This window comes from Gracilinanus agilis, chromosome 2, assembly GCF_016433145.1.
Source record: "Gracilinanus agilis isolate LMUSP501 chromosome 2, AgileGrace, whole genome shotgun sequence".
In the NCBI taxonomy this organism is placed as follows: domain Eukaryota; kingdom Metazoa; phylum Chordata; class Mammalia; order Didelphimorphia; family Didelphidae; genus Gracilinanus; species Gracilinanus agilis.
Genome location: NC_058131.1, coordinates 379833630 through 379855704, shown reverse-complemented (window position 1 = coordinate 379855704; position 22075 = coordinate 379833630). Strand labels below are relative to the sequence as shown.

At 38.8% G+C, this 22075-nt stretch overlaps 1 protein-coding gene across 1 annotated transcript in view; it reads right to left on the bottom strand.

Moving 5' to 3' along the window:
- Positions 1-22075, bottom strand: part of ATP10B (ATPase phospholipid transporting 10B (putative)) — a 158731-nt gene that overhangs the window by 115648 nt on the left and 21008 nt on the right. The window contains exon 3 of the mRNA XM_044659845.1: positions 10733-10937. Within this exon, the coding sequence (XP_044515780.1) occupies positions 10733-10937 (205 nt within the window). The remainder of the gene's footprint in view (positions 1-10732; positions 10938-22075) is intronic.

Sequence of the window (22075 nt, the reverse complement as noted above, 5' to 3'; positions counted from 1 at the left end):
TCACCTAGCTGAAATATGTCACAGACAGCATTTGAATTTAGGTATTTCTGACACCACATCCAATACTTTATCCTTTCTGCTTTAGTGGCACTTTAGTCATTTTTTTCATGTTTATGTCTTTTCTCTCCAGTGAAAATATACTTTTATTAATTTAAAAAATAATAACTCCAAATAACTCCAATATGTTACATTTATAAAGTGCCTACTATGTGTCAGGCACTGTGTGAAAAGCTTTGCAAATTTTATCTCATTTGATCCTCACAATAACCGTGGGAGGAAGATGTTGTTATTAGATCCCTTTAGGAGATATGGACACTGAGGCAAACAGAGGTTAAGTTGACTTGCCTAATACTACATTGCTAGTAAGTCTAAGGCAGAATTTGAACCTGGGTCTTCCCAACTATAGACTCAGTGCTCTATCTACTTTGTCACAGGATTACTTTATTTATTTATTTTTACTTTAAAAAAAATTTTTTTTTAAACCCATAACTTCTATGTATTGGCTCCTAGGTGGAAGAGTGGTAAGGGTGGGCAATGGGAGTCAAGTGACTTGCCCAGGGTCACACAGCTGGGAAGTGTCTGAGGACCTCTCATCTCTAGGCCTGACTCTCAATCCACTGAGCTACCCAGCTGTCCCCACAGGATTATTTTAGACATTTCCACATCCCACACAGAGCTTTGCAGCAAAGTCTTGTCTTGAGAGCCACTTGGCTAAGAATTGGAGGGACTTGGTTCTACTTCTGGACCTACCACTCACAAATACCATGGCTTTGGATCAGTCACTTTTTCTCATCTGTAAAATAAGAATAATTTTGAGTTGGGGTAGAAATTGTGAAGACTCTTTGGGCAACTCATTTGAATGTCAGGAAGGCTGACTGCAAGTCCCCTCAAAGAAAGCATAGACAAATAGTCTGCATTGTTTGTTTGGAAACTTCCTTTTTGCAAATGAATTTGAGATCTTTGAAAAAAGAACTAAATCAGATGAATCACATCTGGCTGATGTGGAACAGCATAAAAAGGACTTGCTATGAAACTGGAGGGCCCAAGATCAAATCCCACCTTTGACACTACCATTGTGACCTTGGACATCTTACTGTACTCAGGCCTCAGTTTCTTAATTGCTGAAAGGATGGGGTTGAAGAAGGTGACCCTTGAGGGCTCTTTCAGCTCTCTGATTGTTATACAATTGAATGTAGCAGAGGGAGACTCAAAGACTGCAGAGTATGGTTGTGGGTGGTGTTTTATGTTATGTAGGCTCCTCAGTGATCAATACAGCTGAGCTGGGCTTCAAGCTCTTGCTGATCCACTCCTATAGGAGACTGTACAACTAGTAAATAAAGCTGTTCCAAATCTGGAGTAAGTCAGTCAATGAGCATTGATTAAGTGATTGCTATATGCCAGACACTGTGCTAAGTGAACATCTAAACTCTCCATCCCGGGCGCCATGACTACAGAAGGTGATGAGAGCTAACACACATAAAAAATGTGCTGCTTAACTCATGGGTTATTATGAGACTCAAGTGAGATAATAGAGGGGACAACATGCTCTGGAAGTGCTAAATTGCAATACAAACATAAGAGATTATTTTATTCTTTAGTATATTTTTATTTTATTTTAGCATAGTTTTAGTAAATAGTTATAGAATGATTATGCCAGAAAGTTCCTTAGAGAACAGGCAATCCACCCCTCCATAACAGCACGGACTCTTCAAAGTCCTTGGTCTGGGAAGACACCGTGAGGTTGGTTGTCATAAGTTCTTCCAAGAGGATGTTGGCCACATTCGGGTTTTTTAGTCACTATAATGGATTAAAACTCTTGATTGTATGATGTATATATTGAACCAATCACAATCCTAGTTTGGGAGGAGGAATGTCTCTGTATCTTATATAACCACTAAACTGTATAAAAAAGCTACTCTGTGTTGGAGGTCTTTGGTTACTGGGATACCGGTGATTTCTATTATTGATAACTGCTAGCCTTGTCAAAATAAATATATTAAGCTCAAAAAAAAAAAAAAAGAACAAGTAATCTAATGCCCTTCAGTTTCAAAGAAGGAAATGAAAGCTGTCAGCTATCTACTATGAACTACAGTTCATACTACTATGAACCTTGTCCAGGTTCACAACTTGTCATTTCTCCTCTCTGTCTGTCTGTCTGCTTGTCTGTCTCTCTGTCTCTGTCTATCTCTCTCTGTCTCTGTCTTTCTTTATCTCTCTCCTCTTTCCTTTCTCCCCTTCCCTTCTGTCTTTGAATTGATAATAAGATACAAAGCAGAAGTATGGTAAGGACTAGGCAATGAGGATTAAGTGACTTGTCCGGGGTCATACAACTAGGAAGTGTCTGAGGACAGATTTGAACTCAGGACCTCCCATCTCTAGATCTGACTCTCAGTCCTCTAAGCTACCTACCTGCTCCCACAATTTGTCATCTTTGAGAGGTAGCATCATCCCTAGCTCTGAGGATCCCACAACATTATTTAAAAAATCCACTTTGGGATATATCTAACTGACTCAGCACATATTCTTTACTTAGATAGAGAATTTGGCTCCCAGTGCTTTTGCTTTATTTTTGTTAATTGAAAAAAATTGAGCACTCAATTATATTCTTTGCTAAGACCCCAACTGAAGGAAACTCCAAAAAAAGAAAAATGCCTAGCTTCTTGATATAGGTGCCGGTAACACCCAGATGTCAGGATAGTGTCCTGCTGATAGATGCTATAAGGAGTGGTCTGTTGGGATGGGTGCTGCTACTCAGGCCAAACATAGGAGAGTGACACAAAGGGAGCCATGTCATCATCAGGAAAGCAGTATCTTATCAGGCTGCTAAGGTACAGGAAAGACTCTTCAAATCTTTGCTGGTGATCTTCTAAGTGATTAGTTTTTCCTCTCAGCATTAATATATCCTTCTTTTTCCTAGACTAGAAAATGCACCTAAATAACTTACTTGGCCTGTAAGAATCTTATCTGAAAAACTGCCTGCACTTTATAAAAGTCACAGTTGGAATAAGTTGGAATGACTTTCAAGATAACAAGTGTACAGAGTGCAAAGTACTTTCTGGGCCTGATTGGGGAAGTTTTTGTCAAGAGGGTTGTATAAATTGCCTTGATTCACACCTGCCTGTGTGATTAGCTAAAGGACAGGAGATTAGGATGAAAGCAAAGTGGGAGAAAGGTAAGAAGACTTTCCCCCCTTTTATCTTAGGCTGTTAAGGTTTTGCCTGGGATTCTTCCAATAGAAAATGTACGTGCCTTTCAAGCATACTGAGAAAACTGATTCCCTGATCAGATAGAGTTTCAATAGCATAATGCAAAATACATAAGAGTCAGAATCAGAAAATCTGAGGTCTTTTATTGGCACTGCATGTGAATTGGTTTTAAGTAAATGGGCATTAGCAATATTCTGAAGCTGTTTACAATCCAGGATTGAGTCTGTATCATGAAAGTTCTTTGTGGAGTTCACCATTACTTAGCCTCAGTTTCCTCATCTGTAAAGTGAAGGGGTTGGGCTAAATTTTTTTGAAGTCTATTTTAGGTACAGGTAGGTCTGGGTTGGCAAGGTCAAACCCTTTGAAATGACCATTTCTTCTAGGCACCATCACTGCAATCCAGATAGCACTGCAATTCAAAAGTCAGTTTTCTAGGCATAGTTAGCCTTATAAGGAATTCAGGATAGATTGCATAATATATCCCATAAGGATATTGACTCAGGAAGAACAGAAAACCATTAAGAAGTAATTGCCTTGAGTGCTTTTGGCCTGAAGTTCTAGAGAGCTATGGGTTTGGTTTTATTTAAGGTTTATTTGCACAGAAGAAACTGATATGTAATGAAAGAATCTCACAGATTAAATAAAATTTAGAATTGGAAGTAAACTTGCATCATTTAGTATCCTATCCCTCCATCTTATTTAGTGATTTTTAAAATTAAACTTTTTATATATTCTTGAACATCAGAATAATTTCTCAAAATACTGCCTCCAATTAATTCTTCACTTAAAAATTTGAGTTAAACTCAATGGTCAAAGTGGTCATATTTTATACCATATGTGCCATTCTGTACCTATAGTCCTTAGCCTCTCTCCTAACACATTTGTAGGTGTTCTGGGTTTGATAACATTTTTGTGCTGTTTCCATTTACATCATTATAGCTGGGTATACATATTTTCCTCTTCATTTTATCTATTTCATCAATGAAAAAATTAAGATCTGGTGAAGTAACAGCCAAGGTCACATGCCTGTTAGTGGCAGTGCCAATGAAAGACCCCAGATTTCCTGATTCTGGCTTATATGCTTTGCATTGTGCTATTGAATCTCTATCTGTAAAGGCAACCAGCTTTTTCCAGTTTATTAAAAAGCCATGTACACTTTCTATTGTAAGAATCCCAATCAAAACTCTAACTGCCTAATTAGGCAAAATGTCCTCCAAAGGACTAACTATGGGAGAAATGGGAATCAATTAAAAGAGAATCTAACTAAAAGAAAGAATAGTCTTTAAGCAGGGCAATAAAAAGAGGAAGAAAATTATTAGATTAATAGATTATGTTCCTTGAAGTCCTAGAGGTGATTTGAAGCCAGCTACAACAAATGAGCCTTGAATTCCCATAGGTTAGGCGATGGATGTCCAGGAATATGTTTAATTTGAAATTATAATTACAAAAACTAAATCAGGTTCTTAGCTATGTAGTGACTGGTCCTCTCAAGGGTGTTAATTTGTAGACAAACTCTGAGTGCTCCCAAAATGGCAGTCTGTTTAAGGGGAGGCTTTCAGTCTCTTACCAAAGAGAAAGGCTACCATATTTGCTTTTCTGATAAAGAACATTTCCATGTCTCTGGTGCCAGCTCCTAGTAAATTTGGAAGTTGTTAAGTTTGTCTTTTCAGGTTTCACTTTCTCTATTCTACAGCCTCTTCTATTTTTGAAAGGCCCTCTGTGTGGCCTCATGTCCTGTTGCCCACTGCTTTCTCTTAATCCTTTAGTGAAACCTGGTCTCACATCCTTCATTCACATTAAGGTGAATTGATTATATTCATAACAACTCATATTTATGTAGTGCTTTATGATTAAGTGGTGTCTCTCTCTCCCCCTTCCTTTTTCCACCATTCTCAAAATCTCTCCTTCCTCTTTCCCTCCATCCCTCTTTCCCTCTCTCTCTGTGTCTCTCCTTTCTCTGTCTTTCACTTTCTCCCTCCCTCTATTCCTTTCTCTTTCCCTTCCACTCCCCCTCTCCCTCCCTTTCCTACCTCTAAGTCTCTCCTCTCCCTCTCCCCTTAGCTCCACACCTCCCCTTTCTCTCTCCCACCCCTTCCCCACTAACTGGTGATTTCATCATTATAGGAGTATTTGGTGAGACATGAATGCAGAGCAACACACCTGCTTGTGCAACTTGTAGTCTCAGAGAAGGTATTTGTAACCTGGAGCCCATCGCGACAACATTTCATATAGTACTAACTGTGTGTGTCAAGCACTGTGCTAAGTACTTTGATTATCTCATTTGATCCTCACAGCAATCCTGGGAGGTGAGTGCCATCTCTAGCCATGGAGCCACCTAGCTGCTCCCAACTACAATCACTCTTGTTGAAAACAAATATTTAGCAATTCTGATAGCAGTGAATGGATGAAAGAAATTCTGATTTATCAGTCCTGTGATTCTTCCCCTCATTATAGCCACCCAAACATTTCCTTTGGGGAGTTGTACCTTCTTATATGATGAAGAACGATGCTAAACATTGATTTCTTCTAATAGTCACCCTTTCTAGAATAATGTAGAGTCAGTTATGTGCCATATGTATTCATATGTCGTATATATGGATATAGATGTCATATGTTTTTCAGAGTTTTTTTCACATTCATTATTTCATTGGACTCTCAAGACAGCCATATCAAGTAACTAAGCTAGTGATGAGTTCGGCCTTGTGTCCTTTTTAACTCCTTTGTCACTCAATTATTGCTTGATTGTGTCTGAATATACACTAGAAAGTGCTGAATTGAGGCAATTGGGCCAAATAATGCTTCCGAATGAAGGGGTCAGAAAATTTGCTTGGCTTTGTGTTACTTTGGCCTGGGAATCATCATAAGAACAGAAGGAAGGGGAGAAAGAAGAAAGGAAACAGTGTGGGAAAGCCTTACAATTCCAAGATCTGTGTCTGAATCTTACTTCTGCTACTGGCTACCTATGTGACCTCAGGCAATGACTTAAACCTCATTGGCCCTCAATTTCCTAATCTTTAAATGAGCGTGGTTGGACTTTCAGTTCTGGATCTGTCTTAAGAAGAGTCACTTCTTTCATGAAACTTCTTGACTTTTAATCAGATTAAGAGCTGAGCTCCTTTCCTTCATTACCCATTGCCTTGTCTGAACTTGTAACTCCCATGGCTATTGTTCCTAATTTCATACCAATTATAGATCTTATTTTGACTCCTTCCCCACGTACCTCTTCTTGATTGTTGAGGGTATAAATACCTCATATCATTCTTGCCTATGGAGACTTAACATTCATTTTGCTTTTATGTTCTTTTACATTGTGCTATTTCTCTCAGGTTGGGAATTTACAGAGGACAGGAACTGGTCTTTGTGTGTTAACTACAGGTTCCAACTTACCCATAGATGAGATATTTATATACAATATGATTGAAAAATTTCTGGGAAAGTCTCTTATTGTAGCCAAAGTTTCCTATACAATCTGACATTCTTTATTCAGCTTTCTCATATTACCTTAATTTCTTGTTGTTACTCAGTCACATCTGGCTCTTTATTCCCCATTTGGGATTTTTGTGGCAAAGAAATTAGGATGGTTTACCATTTACTTCTGCAGCTCATTTTACAGATGAAGAAACTGAGGCTAACAGGATTTAAGTGACTTGTTCAGAGTTACACAGCTAGTAAGTGTCTGAGACCAGATTTGAAATGAGGTCTTGGCACTCTTAGCCACTGTGCCACTTAGCTGCCCTCTGTTATGTGCAAAAATGAGTAGCCATATTTCTGAGGGTACAAGCTGGCAGTTGCCACTTTGGAACACAGAACCTGGCAGAGCACCCAGGCTGTATGCCAGGGTGTCAGTTAAGGACAGAGTATAAAAGGAGGTCCTCTAACCCCTGGGAACTTCACTTCTCTGACTCATCTGCAGGGTTAGGGAGTAAGGAGGGTTTTTTTTGGGCCTCCAGGGTGATTTTGGGAGTTTATGTTAGGCAGGTAGGAACTATTCAATTATTAGCCAAATATTCAATACTTTCTTGGCAGAGATAACATCCTTACATACCAGCTAGTGAGAAACAGCTACAACCAGGAACAACTGCAACTGACCCAGGAGCTTTCCAGCCCCTGAACTCAGCAACAAGCAACAGAGTTGGGATTTGCCCTCAAGGCTGTCTCATTACTCTGCCCCTAGAGATCATCAACTTGTGCTCCAGGATTAATCAACATCACACAATTTAGGCAAGGTCTTAGGGTTTCCTTCACCCACCTATCTACCCTTTCCTTCCCTCTGTTCATTTACAAATAAACCCTGGTTAACCTTGAGCCTAAACAGTCTTGGAGCCTTGCTTACCTTAGCATCAACCATCCTTTAATAGCAGTCAGATCCGCTTTACAATTTAGTGGGAGAAAGTCTTTCTAATCAAGTTTAACCATTTCAATTTGAGGTTTTCAGAAAGTTTCAGTCAACTTCCTGGTAACATTTTTAACTGTCTTGGCTGGATTGGTTCCAAGCCCTGGGCCTATTAGCAGAGAACCTTGGGCTTAAAGGGGACCTGACCCAGCTGCTGTGGGAGGTTATCTAACTCTCATACAGCCTTGGTTTGGGACTCCCTTCCCTTCATATTCCATCATCAACATCTGCCTAGGCCCTTTGGGTGCTCCTAATAGTACCACTTTACAGTTACATTACACCTTGCCCCAGGTTCCATCATCTGGGAATTCATTTGGATAAAACAAATAATACTACAAAAGCTGGGCTAGACCTCTAAGTTCTCTTTTACATCTAAAAATCTATTAATCTTCCTGGGAGGGCTATTTATTATTAACATCTTAGTGTTTAATGACACTTTTGATTAATAAGAAGGGAAAGAAGAATTAAAAAAATATTTAGAGAGGGTTAGCCATTCACAGGCATATTTGGTTGCAGTAGGGGACATAATGAAGGAAGCTTGCAAAGATAGGCATGGGATATCAAAAGGTAAGAAAAGAACACAGAAAGGGAAGCAGGAGAGCTAAGAGACACATTTCACTGACTTTGAAATTTGGTTGGTTAGCCTTAGATACTCAGGCATATTTGAGTTTACAATAATTTTTCTAGTATTACATAATTTGGGGATTGTATTCCTAAGCTTCCTGGTTGTGTTGAATGAGACTGGGACATATCATTAACTTAGTTAACTAACTTAAATGTGATAGTTATAGAATCATAGAAATTCAGAGTTTGAAGGGACTTTAGAGTCTCTTAGTTTAATTTTCTCATTTTATAGATGAGGAAATCATAGGATGGAGGCTTACTCAAAAGTTATTTGTCCAAGTTCACAAAACTACTAAATGGCAGAGCTGGAACTCAGTCAGGCCTTCTCACTCTTAATCAAGTGCTTTCTTCCTATACCATGCTGTTTTAAGCGCCAAGTACAGAAATCGACCAGATCCCAAGTCCCAAGTTCTAAATAACCATCCTTTTTAATCTACTAGGATGATGCCAACTGGGCATCAGCAAAATTTATTCTCTTCAGGATTGATACCACTTTTGTCCTTCATGTCACCTGCCACTTACATGCTGAAAATATGCTGGAAAAAAATGAAGAAACATTGGATTTTGTCAAGTTGTCAGGGTAAAAGAGATACATTGAAAATTAGGTTTTTGTACCATTAAGATGGGAAAAATATATGTTCAAAATAAAAGGTGAGAATGACAACTGAAATGGAATCAAGAGGACTCAGTAATTTTGTCTGAAGTTATGTCTATTAGATCACTGCTATGGAGACTTTTAGCTAGGTGACAGTGTGGATGGAGTGCCAAACCTGGAGTCAGGAAGTCCTGAATAAAATCTGACTTCAGGCACTTACTGGCTGTATGACTCTGGGCAAATCACCTAATTCTGTTTGTGTCATCTTCCTCACTTGTAAAATAAGCTAGAGAAAGAAATGGCAAACCATTCCATTATCTTTGTCAAGAAAATTCCATTGACAGTATGGTCTGTAGGATCATGAAGAGCCAGACATGACTGAATGATTGAACAATGTAGACTAGTGAAGGGACTAAGGATAGAAATTCTCTAACTGGAGGAATTTCAGAAGAAAGCAGAGCATGAGGCTAATCATTTATGTTTAGGCATAAAAATACACCCATTCACTGACTACCAGAAGGCAATAAATTGAGATGACTCATTGTCTAGCTTGATATCCCATAATTTTTTCAATACCATGTAGGAATGATGGACTCTTAAGAAAGGCAGAATGAACCTAAAAAAAAATCTTGAAATCTGATTAAGGTGGTTTTAAGCCAAAAAAGGAAGGGGAAGAAGGGAATTGTTCACTTACAGATTTCTACTAAGGCTAATATCATGGACAGTATGAAACAAGGAGAGATAGACAGACAGACAGATAGACAGACACACACACACACACACACACACACACACAGAGAAACACCTAGAGACAGAAAGACAGAAAGTCACCAATTCATAGGAGATGATAATTACCAAGAAGACGTTCAGCAATAAAACACTTGGCCTTAGATATTTATATAAAATGCATAATAGATGAATAATAGAGTAAATTAAATATATTAATGAAAATATTTAAGTTTGACATAAATATTACTGGGACTTAGGAGAATATGATTCATATTTGGATTATGGCTCTGATAGTGATACCTTATTCAAAAATAATAGGATAGGAAAAAATTTAGGTGATGGAATAGCAATATTTATGAAAGTCATATTTTTTGAGTAAATCCTAGAACCTGAGGTAAGTAGCATGATGAAAAAACTGATTGAAGAGAAAAGGATAACCAGCAGTAATGTTATCATAGAAATATACTACACACTTACTGTACAGAAGGAAGAAATAGAAGCTTCTTTTGTGAAACAAATTTTTCTTTTGCCTAGACAACTTGGAACTTAATCAGTTCTAGGAATTTTAGAGGAAAGATGTTGCCCACCATAAGACAAGATTTTTTCTCATTTTTTTCTTTACCCTTTCCATCAACTGAATTTGTTCCAGGTATGAGAATTCCTAGTTAAAGTTCTGAGATCCTTATCCCTTTTTTTAAAGATGATTTTTAAAGATGATTTTGTGAACATAATTGACATCTTGTCCTAACTCTCTGCAAATACAGGGGTGATTCAGGGAATGATGTAGAGAGCCAAGAGTTAGGACAAGTCTTAAATTGCTGTGACCAGTACAGGAAGAAAGGAATGACAGACTGGAAGGATGGAAATTAAAAGTCACCTCAGCTATACATGAATATAGAAAAAAGAACAAAAAACAGTAGATGAACCTTACCAAATGAATGGGACAGGAGTTTAGAGGGGATAAAGATAGACTTCCAGGGACTGTTTTGTTAAGGAAGCTTTATGAAAGAGATGAGATTGAGGCTGAGTGTTTTACAATGGTATGATTTGGATCAAGGCTGCAAGGAACTCCTAACTAATTAAAAACATTATCAAATTATTTCTAATCATTTAATTCATTTGTCCAGAGAGTTGGCTGTTTTTTCCCTTGTATACCAATGTTAAAGGGCATAGAAAAAGCCCTACCTGGTGCAAGAAGCCCTTCACCACACGCCTCTGTTTGAGATTGGTTTCCCCATCTAAGTTGGCAGTTTCCAGGTGACAGACTCCACTGGGATCAGAAGAGAAGAGTAGGAGGATATCGGCTGGGATGATTTCATTGCACTGCAGTTGGACAAAGTCTCCTACTCGGACATCCTTCCAATGTTTCTGCACATAGTCTTGTTCTTTCCTGGGAGTGATGGAGAAGGAGAGCTATTTTTAACTAACTTTTATTTTATTTTACTTAAAATTAATAAGCATTTATTTTTCTCCTTTCACTCTTGCCTTAGGAAAAAAAGGAAAACAAAACTCTCATGAATATTCAGGCAAAACAACCCCCTGATTGGTCATATCCAAAAACTATAAATCTCATTCTGCATCTGGAGGCTGTTGCCTCTCTGTCAGGAGGTTGAATAGCATGCTTCATCACTGATCCTTTGGAATTGTGGGTGGATTTGAATTTCTTGGTTCTTAAATCTTTCAAAGTTTGTCTTTATAATGGTGTTATAGTATAATCTGCTTTCTTGATTCTATTCACTTCACTCTGCATTGATTCATACAAGTCTTTCTAGATTTCCCCCAAATTCCTTTTATAATTTCTCATGACCCAATATTCCAACATATTCAAATACCATAATTTTGTTCATCCATTCCCCAACCAATGGGTGTCCACTGCTCTTAAATGTCACTTATGAGGGCAGCTGGGTAGCTCAGTGGATTGAGAGCCAGGCCTAGAGATGGGAGGTCCTAGGTTCAAATCTGGCCTCAGACACTTCCCACCTGTGTGACCCTGGACAAGTCACTTAATCCCCATTGCTTAGCCCTTACCACTGTTCCGCCTTGGAACCAATACACAGTATTGATTCCAAGATAGAAGGTAAGGGTTTAAAAAAATAAAGGTCCCTTACTAGTTTATTATCTGAGATTCTTTTTTGGGAAAACATTACCAAGAACTACCATATCAGTCAGTTTCATTGATTCATTGGGAAAGGGTTCCAGTGAAAGGTCTGCATATGGATGATTTATCCTTTTCTTTCTCTAACTCTTCAATGAGAAAAGCAGTGATTAATTCTTGGCTATTACTTCTTCCAGATTAATATTACCATGCATTGTCACTCTCCATTACTTACTGGACAAACTACTTAGCATGATAGTCAAGGTGCTCTACAATATGGCCCATTCAGTATTTCAAGTCGTTTGTCTTGGCATGAGCTCTCCAGTGTTAACTTTCTTGGTCAGCAAGTCTATTCACTGGTCCTCAATCTTCACATGTCAATTCCTTCAACAATGTATTGTTATAGAAGCCATATGCCAAGTAGGTAGGGATGCTCACATTTTTGGAGTCAAGAAGACTTGAGTTTGAATCCTGATTAGGATACTGTGTGACCTTGGAGACAAGTTACTAAATTTCTTTCTGCCTTAATTTCCTTATCTGCAAAATGATGATTTAATGGTTGTACATCATAGGGTGGTTGTGCGGGTAAGCTGAGATAATTTATTTGTAAATCTCTTTGCAAAATTTTAAAATGTCAGTTCTGTTTCTTCTTCCTATCTTCTGATGCTTTTGTTCACATTTCTGAAAACCTGTATTTCCTTTCTTCTTTCTCTCCTTTAACCTAAGTCCTATTATTTCACTAAAACCTAGCCAAAGCACCACCTACTCTAGTGGTCTAAATGAATCATCAGAGGGTTTGGATGGTGGCTAGCTATTTATTCCTGGCTGATGCTGTACTGATTACCTGTATTATTCATTTGCATGATGATATATTTTCTCATTTGTTATCTTTTCACATGTATGTCCTTTATACCCAATCCAATTACATACTCCTTACATATAGATAGGATTACATTTTCTTTATGCAACATTAAGTTGGCCTTCTATACTTCCCTGATATAACCCATGCACAAGGCCTCATACAAGGTAAATGTTCAATAAATGTTAACAGTTGCTTCTGCTATTGCTGCCCTTTCAGGACTTTGGGTTCAGAAAAGATCAGAAGTATGAGACCCAGGAGTACACTGACATAATTATTATACTATGTTTGCTTGATTAACATTGTGTTTACAACTATCACTAGGCAGAACACAAAGGATGATATTCTAAAGGAAGGTCTCATGTATTCCTTCTTTTGACTTGAACATCACTGGATACTGAAATATTGTTGCTGGAGAAACTGAGGCAATAATTGATCATTCTATTTAACTAAAAAACACTTATTAATTGCCCATGTGTTCAAGGAATTAACCTTGGCACCAAAGATATGAAGTGGAAACATGACAGAATCCTATCACCCTCAAAGAACTTCATATTATAATATGAAGGTGGTGGAACTCAAATATGCATGTGAGATCAAGGAGAGAATCATACAAAGTGCCCGAAGAAAATTTGAGGAAAGATCCATCATTTTCAGTATTGGTACCAAACATGTCAAACTATGGACAATCACCCAAGTTGGCTCCATGCAATTTCCCAGTTGGGTACCAGAAATCTGGTTTTGAGGGGCTGGGGTTTGCTGTCTTGAAGCTTCCTTCTTAGGGTAGGAGGTTAGTGCTTAGGTTTATGTATAAGAAATATCCACATCTTGATAGCCAAGAGGCTACAGGCATTTATTAGCATGTCCAAAGTGCCAGGCACTGTGCTAACTTGAGGATACAAAGAATTACAAAGACAGCCTCTATTTTCAAAAAGCTCACAGTCTAATGGGAAGACTACATGCAGACAACTGTATAAACAAGACATCTACAGATTATCAACAGAGGGAGAGCACCAGAACTAAGAGGGCTCAAGAAAGGCTTCCTGGAGAAGGTAGGTCTTCAGCTGAGACTTCAAGGAAGCCAGGGAAACCAAGAGGTAGAGGGGAGGAGAGAGAGAGTTCCAGGCATGGAGTTATGTTCACTGGGACTCCATACCCTGGAGCAGGGGTCGGCAACGTATGGCTCTTGAGCCATATCTGGCTCTTTTGAGGGCCAGATATGGCTCTTTCTGCAGGAGCCATAAAGTCAATTTTTTTTTCAGGCTCTGTTACAGGAGCGCGCACTGTGAGCACTCTACGGCTCTTATGAAATTACATGAGGCGTTTATGGCTCTCATGGCCAAAAAGGTTGCTGACCCCTGCCCTGGAGGAAGAACTTGAATTGTAGTAAATTACCAAACCATTACAGAGTACTCACAGTATGATCAAGGAATCAAGTAGTTAAGCAACAAATGCTTATTAAGCTCTTAATTACATTGCCAAGTGCTGAGAACACAAAGAGAAAAATGAATCAGTTCCTGCCCTTAGGAACCTACATTCTATTGGGAAACACAACATGTAAAAATGTAAGAATATGGAAACTATCCAAAAATAAGTATGTTATATGTAAAGATCATGTAAAAGGCAACAAGGTAGCACACCTGGAATCAGGAAGACTCATCTTTCTGAGTCCATATCTGGCTTCAGTCACTAGCAGTGTGACACTAGATAAATCACTGAACCTGTTTCCCTGGGTTTCCTCATTTGTAAAATGAGCTAGAGAAGGAAATGGCAAGCCACTCTAGTTCTTTGCCAAGAAAACACCAAATATGGTCACAGAATCAGATGCAACTGAAATGCCAAACAACGAAGTGTAAAGAGCAGTCTGTTTTGGGATTGGGCACCCACCCCAAGGAAAAATGTTGGGAACCAAGACTCCCTTTGAGGAGAACAATATCTCTCCTGGTGAAGAGAGTATTAGGTTTTCATTTCTTTGGAAAGAGGAACACAGTGGTGGAGCGAGAGGCAGGGTAATGGGAAGAGCCCTGGCTTGGAAGCCAGAGCTCCAGGATTTGTGCCCTATTTTTTGCTATTGTGTTACTTTGGGCAAGCCACTTAACCCCCTCAGCCTTAATTTCCTTATTTGTAAAATAGAGACAATAATTCATCTATTACCTCACAGAGTTGGTATGAGAATAAAATAGAGCAATACAGGTCAATCATTTTGTATATTGTAGGGTGTTAGTTAAAGATGAGCTATTTTTATTTTCTTGTCTGTTTTTTCACTCCCTTCTGAAGGAAGTTGGGTATGGTCTGTTATGGTCAAGTCATGTTCCCCATCACTGGGGTATGGACTAATTTTCCCTCTGAGGGTTGAACTGAGAGCATGGGGTGAGTGAAGCTCCTAAACTGACTCCAGCTGAGGTGGAAAAACATTACAATGATGGGTTCTGGTATTTAGGAATGACTCTGAATGAGGCCAGCAGCTGGCACAGAGCTGTTTGTGGAAGTCACTTCCTCATTAATTCAACTATTTTGGAACTGTTGCCCCAGGTGGTCAGTCAGTCAACTTGCCAGTCTCTTGCTCTTCCCTATGCTCAGTCAGTCCACACCTGGGAATTGGCTCCTATTTTAGCTTTATGGGATGTTCAGTGCTATTTAAAAATATATCAAATCAACACAATTTGGGAATGAGAATCCATCTGTCAGATTCTGCCTAGGGGAGGAATTAAGTAGAGGGGTATTGAACACCTTTCAGAAAGTAGATTGACATTGTTAAGAGGCAAATAAAAATGGGGAGATCTTTGCCACTTAGAGAATGGCATAAGGGAAGAAGGTAGAGGGGAAATAAATTGGTATAGTAAGGAAAGAGAGTTTGACCCAATTTTCCAGTGATCTGAGTTTCTATGGCAAATGACTAAGGTTTCAGGGTGCCTGGGTACATTACACAGAGGGCAAAGTCCTCTCATGCAACTGTCGATTGAAAGCAAGACAATTGGAATCCTTCCTCCATAAAGCCCAACTGTCATTTGAGAATGCCAAGCTCTATAGCCACAGGATGAAAAGGATGATGACTGCACTGTGACCTACATCCATGCATTTGATTGGGGCTTCCCAACTGAGACATTAAATTATAAAAACACGTAATGTTAAAAGACATCTCAAAGGTCATTTGGTTTAGCTTCCCTGTTTATTAGGGGAGGAGAGAGATCCACAGAGTTAAACTGAGGTAGTGTAAAATAGAAGAAAAATTATAGATAAAGAAGTCAGAAGACTTGAACTGATTCCGATACTGGGCATATCCCTGCTGCTCTATGTATCTCAGTTGCCTCATCTGTAGAAAGGGGATAATGATACTTGTATTACATATACACAGGAATATTGCCCATGTAGCAGCAGTTTGAAACCTCAAATTCTTGAATATTTAGATGCATTCCTCATCTTTCTGCTCTAGACATTTCCTCTGCCAGAGCATATAGCAACACCTCCATACCTTTTAATTCTATAACCTTCTTGTTCATCTTTTCCCAAAAATCAAAGTTATGCTTCTTTTAATATCATGAGAATGCTTGGACTCATCATCTACTTTCTTTCCTTAATACATCATCAGCTCATTGCTTTTTAAACTCAGTTCATCATTTATTATGTGTCTATGTGCCAAGGGATATGAAAATAAAAATAGTTCTTGGCCTCCAAAAACTTATATTCTACCTAGGGGCAGGGAAGGAAGAATGCAAACTCCTTGATGATGTCTTTTACATAATTTCCTGTGTGTAGGTCACTGTTTGTAACATTCTGTAGCCTGTTAAACATTTCCTTTACCTTTTTGACAACATCCAATTTTGACCTATAAAAAATAGGTAAAATGGAAAGAAACTATTATATAAATGTGTTATGATGATGTAGATGATGAATATTAATATCTCCCAATGATTTGCATACAAGTCCTTTTAGAAAGCACATTTTCTTTATATTTTTTGACCATGCTTTCTCAGCCTCTTTGCTGGATCTTTTAGCTGCTTCTTGTCTTCTAAGTATGTACTTCCCATAGAGTTCTGTTGTGGGCCTTTATTTCTTCTGTTCTCTCTCCAGGTACATGCTTGTCTATAACCATGGGTCCAATCATTATCTATATGAAGAGGGTAGCTAAAATCAATATAGCTAACCTTAATTTCTTTAACTTCAGCCCTGCATTTCCCCTTCCCTTTTTCACCATGGCATTCTGGCAGTCCCTAAAATTTCACATGTCCAGAACAGAACTGAGTATCTTTTCCCCTAAACTCATTCTTCCTCTTGACTTTCCCATGTCTATTGAGGATATCACTATCCATCTAGACCAGTGCTGGTGAACCTTTTAGAGATTGTGTACCCAAATTGCACCTTCAAGCTGCCTGTGAGCCCCGTGCATTACCCTAGACCAGGGGTCGGCAACATATGGCTCTCGAGTCATATCTGGCTCCACCTCCTGACAGGCTAGTCCTGGCAGATCCCCAGGATGTGCCCCAGGGGGCCCTTCAGCCCCCGCCCCATATTCCAGTGCCTTCCGCCTCCATCCTCCTCCTTCCGCAGGCATTTATGGCTCTCATGGCCAAAAAGGTTGCCGACTGTTGCATGGTGGGAGGAAATGCTTGCATTGGGCTGCTGAGCAGAGAGGCAGTGCATGTGAAAATTGTCCTCAGGCACAGTGGAGAGGGGAAATAGAGTAGCCCCCTCTGGTACACTGAGGTATGTGTGCTATGCCTTTGCCAACAAAGAAGACACTCAAGCCCTTCTTTCCTTTCTTTTTACCTCACATTTAATCAGTGGCTAAGTCCTTCAATTTTACTTTCATAGCTCACATTTCAGTTCCTCTACTCTGTTCTCACATCTATAACTCAAATTTGGTTATTCATCATATTTCATCTGGATTGTTACAGTACTTAGCAAATTGGGCTCAGGTCTATACTGTCCAAAAACCTTCAATGACTTCATATTGCCCCAAGAAAAAAATACAAATTAATTTAACCTGGTACCTTAAGGTTCTCCACCATCTCTTTTCAACTTATCTCTCTAGCTTGTACTATATATATATATATATNAAGAGGAGACAATTTAATTGCAGAGAGCTTAAGCAACTTGAAAAGAGATGGTTCATTTGGTGATGTCATAGTAGATATACAAATGTAGTCCACATTTCCTGGCTTTTCTTTTAAATTACCTACCCACTAGACCATGCTGTGTCTACGGAGGGTCTAGTGGGTTATTCTGGGGGTGGAGAGATTCTGAGTTTTGATAGCAAAGTGTGAGACCAAAGAAATAATGGGATTTTAGGCATCAATGAGGCAGGTGGAAAAGGAATTTTGAGGTCCAGGCATTTAAAAAAAATTAATTTAATTGTTTGCTGGCAATATCAAGATTCTAGTTATCTTCCTCCTTTCCTTTCCCTGAATCAGAGATTTCTTAATCACCTGACCATAAAGAAATATACATACATGTAAATATGTATATATACATATATACACATATATACACACACAAACATGTATACACATACATACATACATACATTCCAATATATTTATGCTTCAGTGAGATTGGACTACTTGTTTTTCAAACTCTATTTTATCTTCTGCCTCATGTATTTGCACAGTTTGGAGAACACTTCTGCTTCTTGTAATATTGTGCAGAAACTTTTGTTTTCTTTTAAGGCTCAGCTCAGGTGCCACCTCCTCCTCTTCTCCTCCAATCTATTAGTGACCCCCTTTTTTTCTCTCCTTCAAATATCTCTAGAGCAGTAATTCTTACCCTAAAGTCTGTGAACTTAAAATGCATTTGATAATTTTAACTATAATTGATTTTCTTCCTAATCAATTGGCTTCCTGGGGGGAATGGAGCATACAGATCACACTTTTAAGTTTACTCAGCATTGTTAACATTTTCCCCATCATTTTCTTAAGTTTAGACCACTAACAAAACAATAAATCAAGCCCTGATTGCTGATTTCTGAAAAACATTATTCTGAGGAGCGCTGCATAGGCTTCTATTAAAGCCTGGCAAAGGTGTTTATGATTAAAAGGTTAAAAACTCTGCCATAGACTTTTTTTTTCTGATTTCTTCTTTGCTTTCTTTATACTCTTCTTTGTATTATATTATTCTTTGTACTATATCATATTGCTCTACGTACACATTATATTCCCTCATTTAAATAGTTAAATGCAAGCTCTTTGAGGACAGATATTGTTTAATTTTGTCTTTTTATTCCCAGCATCTAATCTTGTACATAGTATGAAGTTGCTTATTAAGTATTCATTGAATTGAATTGCTTATGGAGATGAGAAGCTCATTTGCTATTGATTAAACCTTATAGACTCATCCTGGGTCCCTATTGCTTTGAAGAAAAGTAGTTATATAGAGACCTTTTCTTTAGTTAGAGAAAGAGAAAGGAGACAACCTTACTGGAGGATGGAGAAAAAAAGGCTGGGAAGTAGACTGTAGGGACGCTGAACCTCTAGATCCATGGAGAAAGAGAATAAACAATGAATGAATAAAACATTTATTAAGCACTGCCTATATACAAAGCACTATGCTAGGTGCTGGGAATCCAAGAAAAAGTTGGGAGGTACTGAAAAAAGTGCTCCCATTCTAAAGAAGGAGATAGCTAATATGGAAGGTTTCTACTGCAAATCAGATGGAAAGTTCCCGTGGTCTTTTAAGTATAAGGACAAAGGGGCAGCTAGGAGGTTCAGTGGGTAGAGAGCCAGGACTGGAGATGGGAAGTCCTGGGTTCAAATCTGTTCTCAGATACTTCCTGGGTGTGTGACCCTGGGCAAGTTACTTAACCCCCATTGCCTAGCTCTTATTGCCATTCTGCCTTAGAAATGATACTTACTATAGATCTTAAGAGAGAAAGTAAGGTAGTGTTTTGTTGTTTTTTTTGCAAAGTACAGTGGCAAAGTGAATGATAATGTCTCTTTAAGGTCATTTCAACTGATCTATCTAAGAAGTGTTAGGTCATGCAGTTAATTTAGAAAGAGGGTAGAGATCATGAGTGAGCAAGGTGAGAATGAGAGCTAAGTATGTTCCTTGTCTCCGTGGCCATGAAAGTAGGAAGAGACCCAATTTGATTCCTTCTCCCTCTTGGTAGATGTGCGTAGAGGGTCAAGCATGACTGTGGGGAATGGGAGATACCAGATAGGAGTGAGTGACATTTAAGGGGATAGTGGGCTCTATTTTCTCACCCACCAAAAGCTGGGTTTTAGTTTCTACTGAGAAGTCTAATGAAAACGAAAGCCATGAACTGAATTAATAATGGCTCACATTTCTGTGAGTGCCTGAAAGTATATGTGGCACTACCTTAGGAACAATTTGGTGAGACAGATGGTAAAACATTCCTATATATTATGGATGACAAATATTAAATGATTTGTCCACAGTCACAGAGTTAGTAAATGCTAGAACTAGAATCAAGTCCAGACCCAGACCAGTGCTTTCCTATTACATTTCTCTGCTGTTCTTACCAAATCCTACCCATCCCATAAAATCTAGTTTAAATTCTGCTTTGCAAAGGAAGACTTCCTTGGTAACTTCTGTTCTTTTCTGATTGTTCCCTAACTGCCCTCTTCATAATTCCCCCTCTGATTATATATAGTCTGTACCTTAATACTTAGCACTTAGTTGTACATATGTTGGGCTGTTTTGTATTTGTTTCTCATATGTTCACATATGTTAATATTATAAGATCATTGACTGTTAGAATTGGAAGCAGGACCCTGCTAGTAAATATTTAATACTTGACTTCCTGAGGGAGGAGAGTATATAGGACACACTTTTAAGTTTACTCAGCATTATTAACATTTTCTCCATCAGTTTCTTAAGTCTAGACCAGTGATGGGTGGGTACAGGCCAGATGTGCCCCCCTGAAATGTTCTATCTGGCCCTCCGACATTATTCTTAATCTGATGAATACAATGAGTAGGATACAGTACAATGAAACTTCGAAAGAGTTGCCTTAGAAAAAAGTTGCCCATTATGGGCAAACTTTTTAAAGAAGGGGGCAAAGGAAAGGAAATGCTCATCTGTCAGTCTGTTTCTAAGATAACTTTTTAGAAGTTTAATTGTATTGTATCCTACTCATTGTATTCGTCAGATTAGGAATAATGTCACGCTGCTGGATAGAACATTTCAGGGGGCCGCATCTGGCCCACTGACCATAGTTTGCCCATCACTGGTCTAGCCATTAACAAAAACAATAAATCAAGCCCTGATTGCTGATTTCTGAAATATAAATGCTCATAATGACTATTTAACAATCAGCATGAGAGCCCACATGTGCCAGCTTCAGTCCATCATTGGTCAGAAGGGACCTTGGAAATTGGCTAGTTTAGCTACCTCTTTTTACAGAGATTTATATCACAGAGCACAAAGATATCTTGGAAGTTATCTAGTCAAAGCCCCTTATTTTACAGATGAGGAAACTCAAACCCCAAGAAGGACTTGCCCCAAATCACACAAGTGACAGAAGAGAGTCAGAATTCAGATCCAGGTCACCAGACTCCAAATCTAGTCATCTTTCCATTATACCATGCCATCCCTATGAAATTTATGGAATTATAAAATCTTAGATTTGAAAGGAACCTCAGAAGTTGTCAATTCCAACTTCTACCTTATACTGGAAATCCTTTCATGACACGGGAGGCAATGTGCCATAGAGTGAAAAGAGCACTGACTTGAATATCAGAAGATGTGGGTTCAGATTCCACCTTTGATGTTTACTGTCTGTATGACCTGGAGCAAGACACAACTTTACTGGGTCTTGATTTCTTCATTTATAAAATGAGAAGGGTTAAACCAGATCATTTCTGAGGTTCTTTCCTTCTCTAGATCTATGATCCTATCCCTCAGTTTCTATTTAATTCTAGTAATGGGAATCATGAAGCCCTGTCTCATCTGGTAGGCAGATCATCAGTAACTTCAAGAGACTGATAAAAGAGCAGGACAACTCATCTTCCTACCCTACTTTGCCTTTTGATGAGGTATGAAGAGAGGTGAAGATTCTTTGCTTTCAGGGGCAGCCAGTAGGCTCACTCAAATCACTCAAATAGAGTCTATATTTAGAATGACATTCCTGTTTTGTGGGGAATTGTGTATTCCTTAACAACAACCTTAGCAATACATCTTGGTGTGATTCCACACAAATTCTGCCTGTCTCTATAAGCCTGTGGCCCTTGAGATGCCTGCGATCTTTTTTTACTGCCCCTTCTCCTCTACCCCTTCAAGTTGTTTGGGCACATAATGCATTTTGTCCTGAAGTGACAAGCAGCATAGGCTGAAATGGTTTATCGCTTTTCCTGAGGCAATGAGAGAGGCAGTAGGAGCAGCTTGGGCTTTTACACAATTTATGCCTTAAACACAAGCCCCTGTTTCAAAAACCCAATTGCAGAGTGTGTGTGCCTCTCCAAGGATCATCTGAATGGTCCATTGGTTTGTAAAAACTCCATGGTTGTGACATGTTTCATTGTCATGCTCCAAATGACACTGGGCTTTAAACCTGGGTTTTATCTGCCATTTGTGGTTTTCTGATTCTGCTTACCACTCTTCCCTCACATCTTTTATCAGG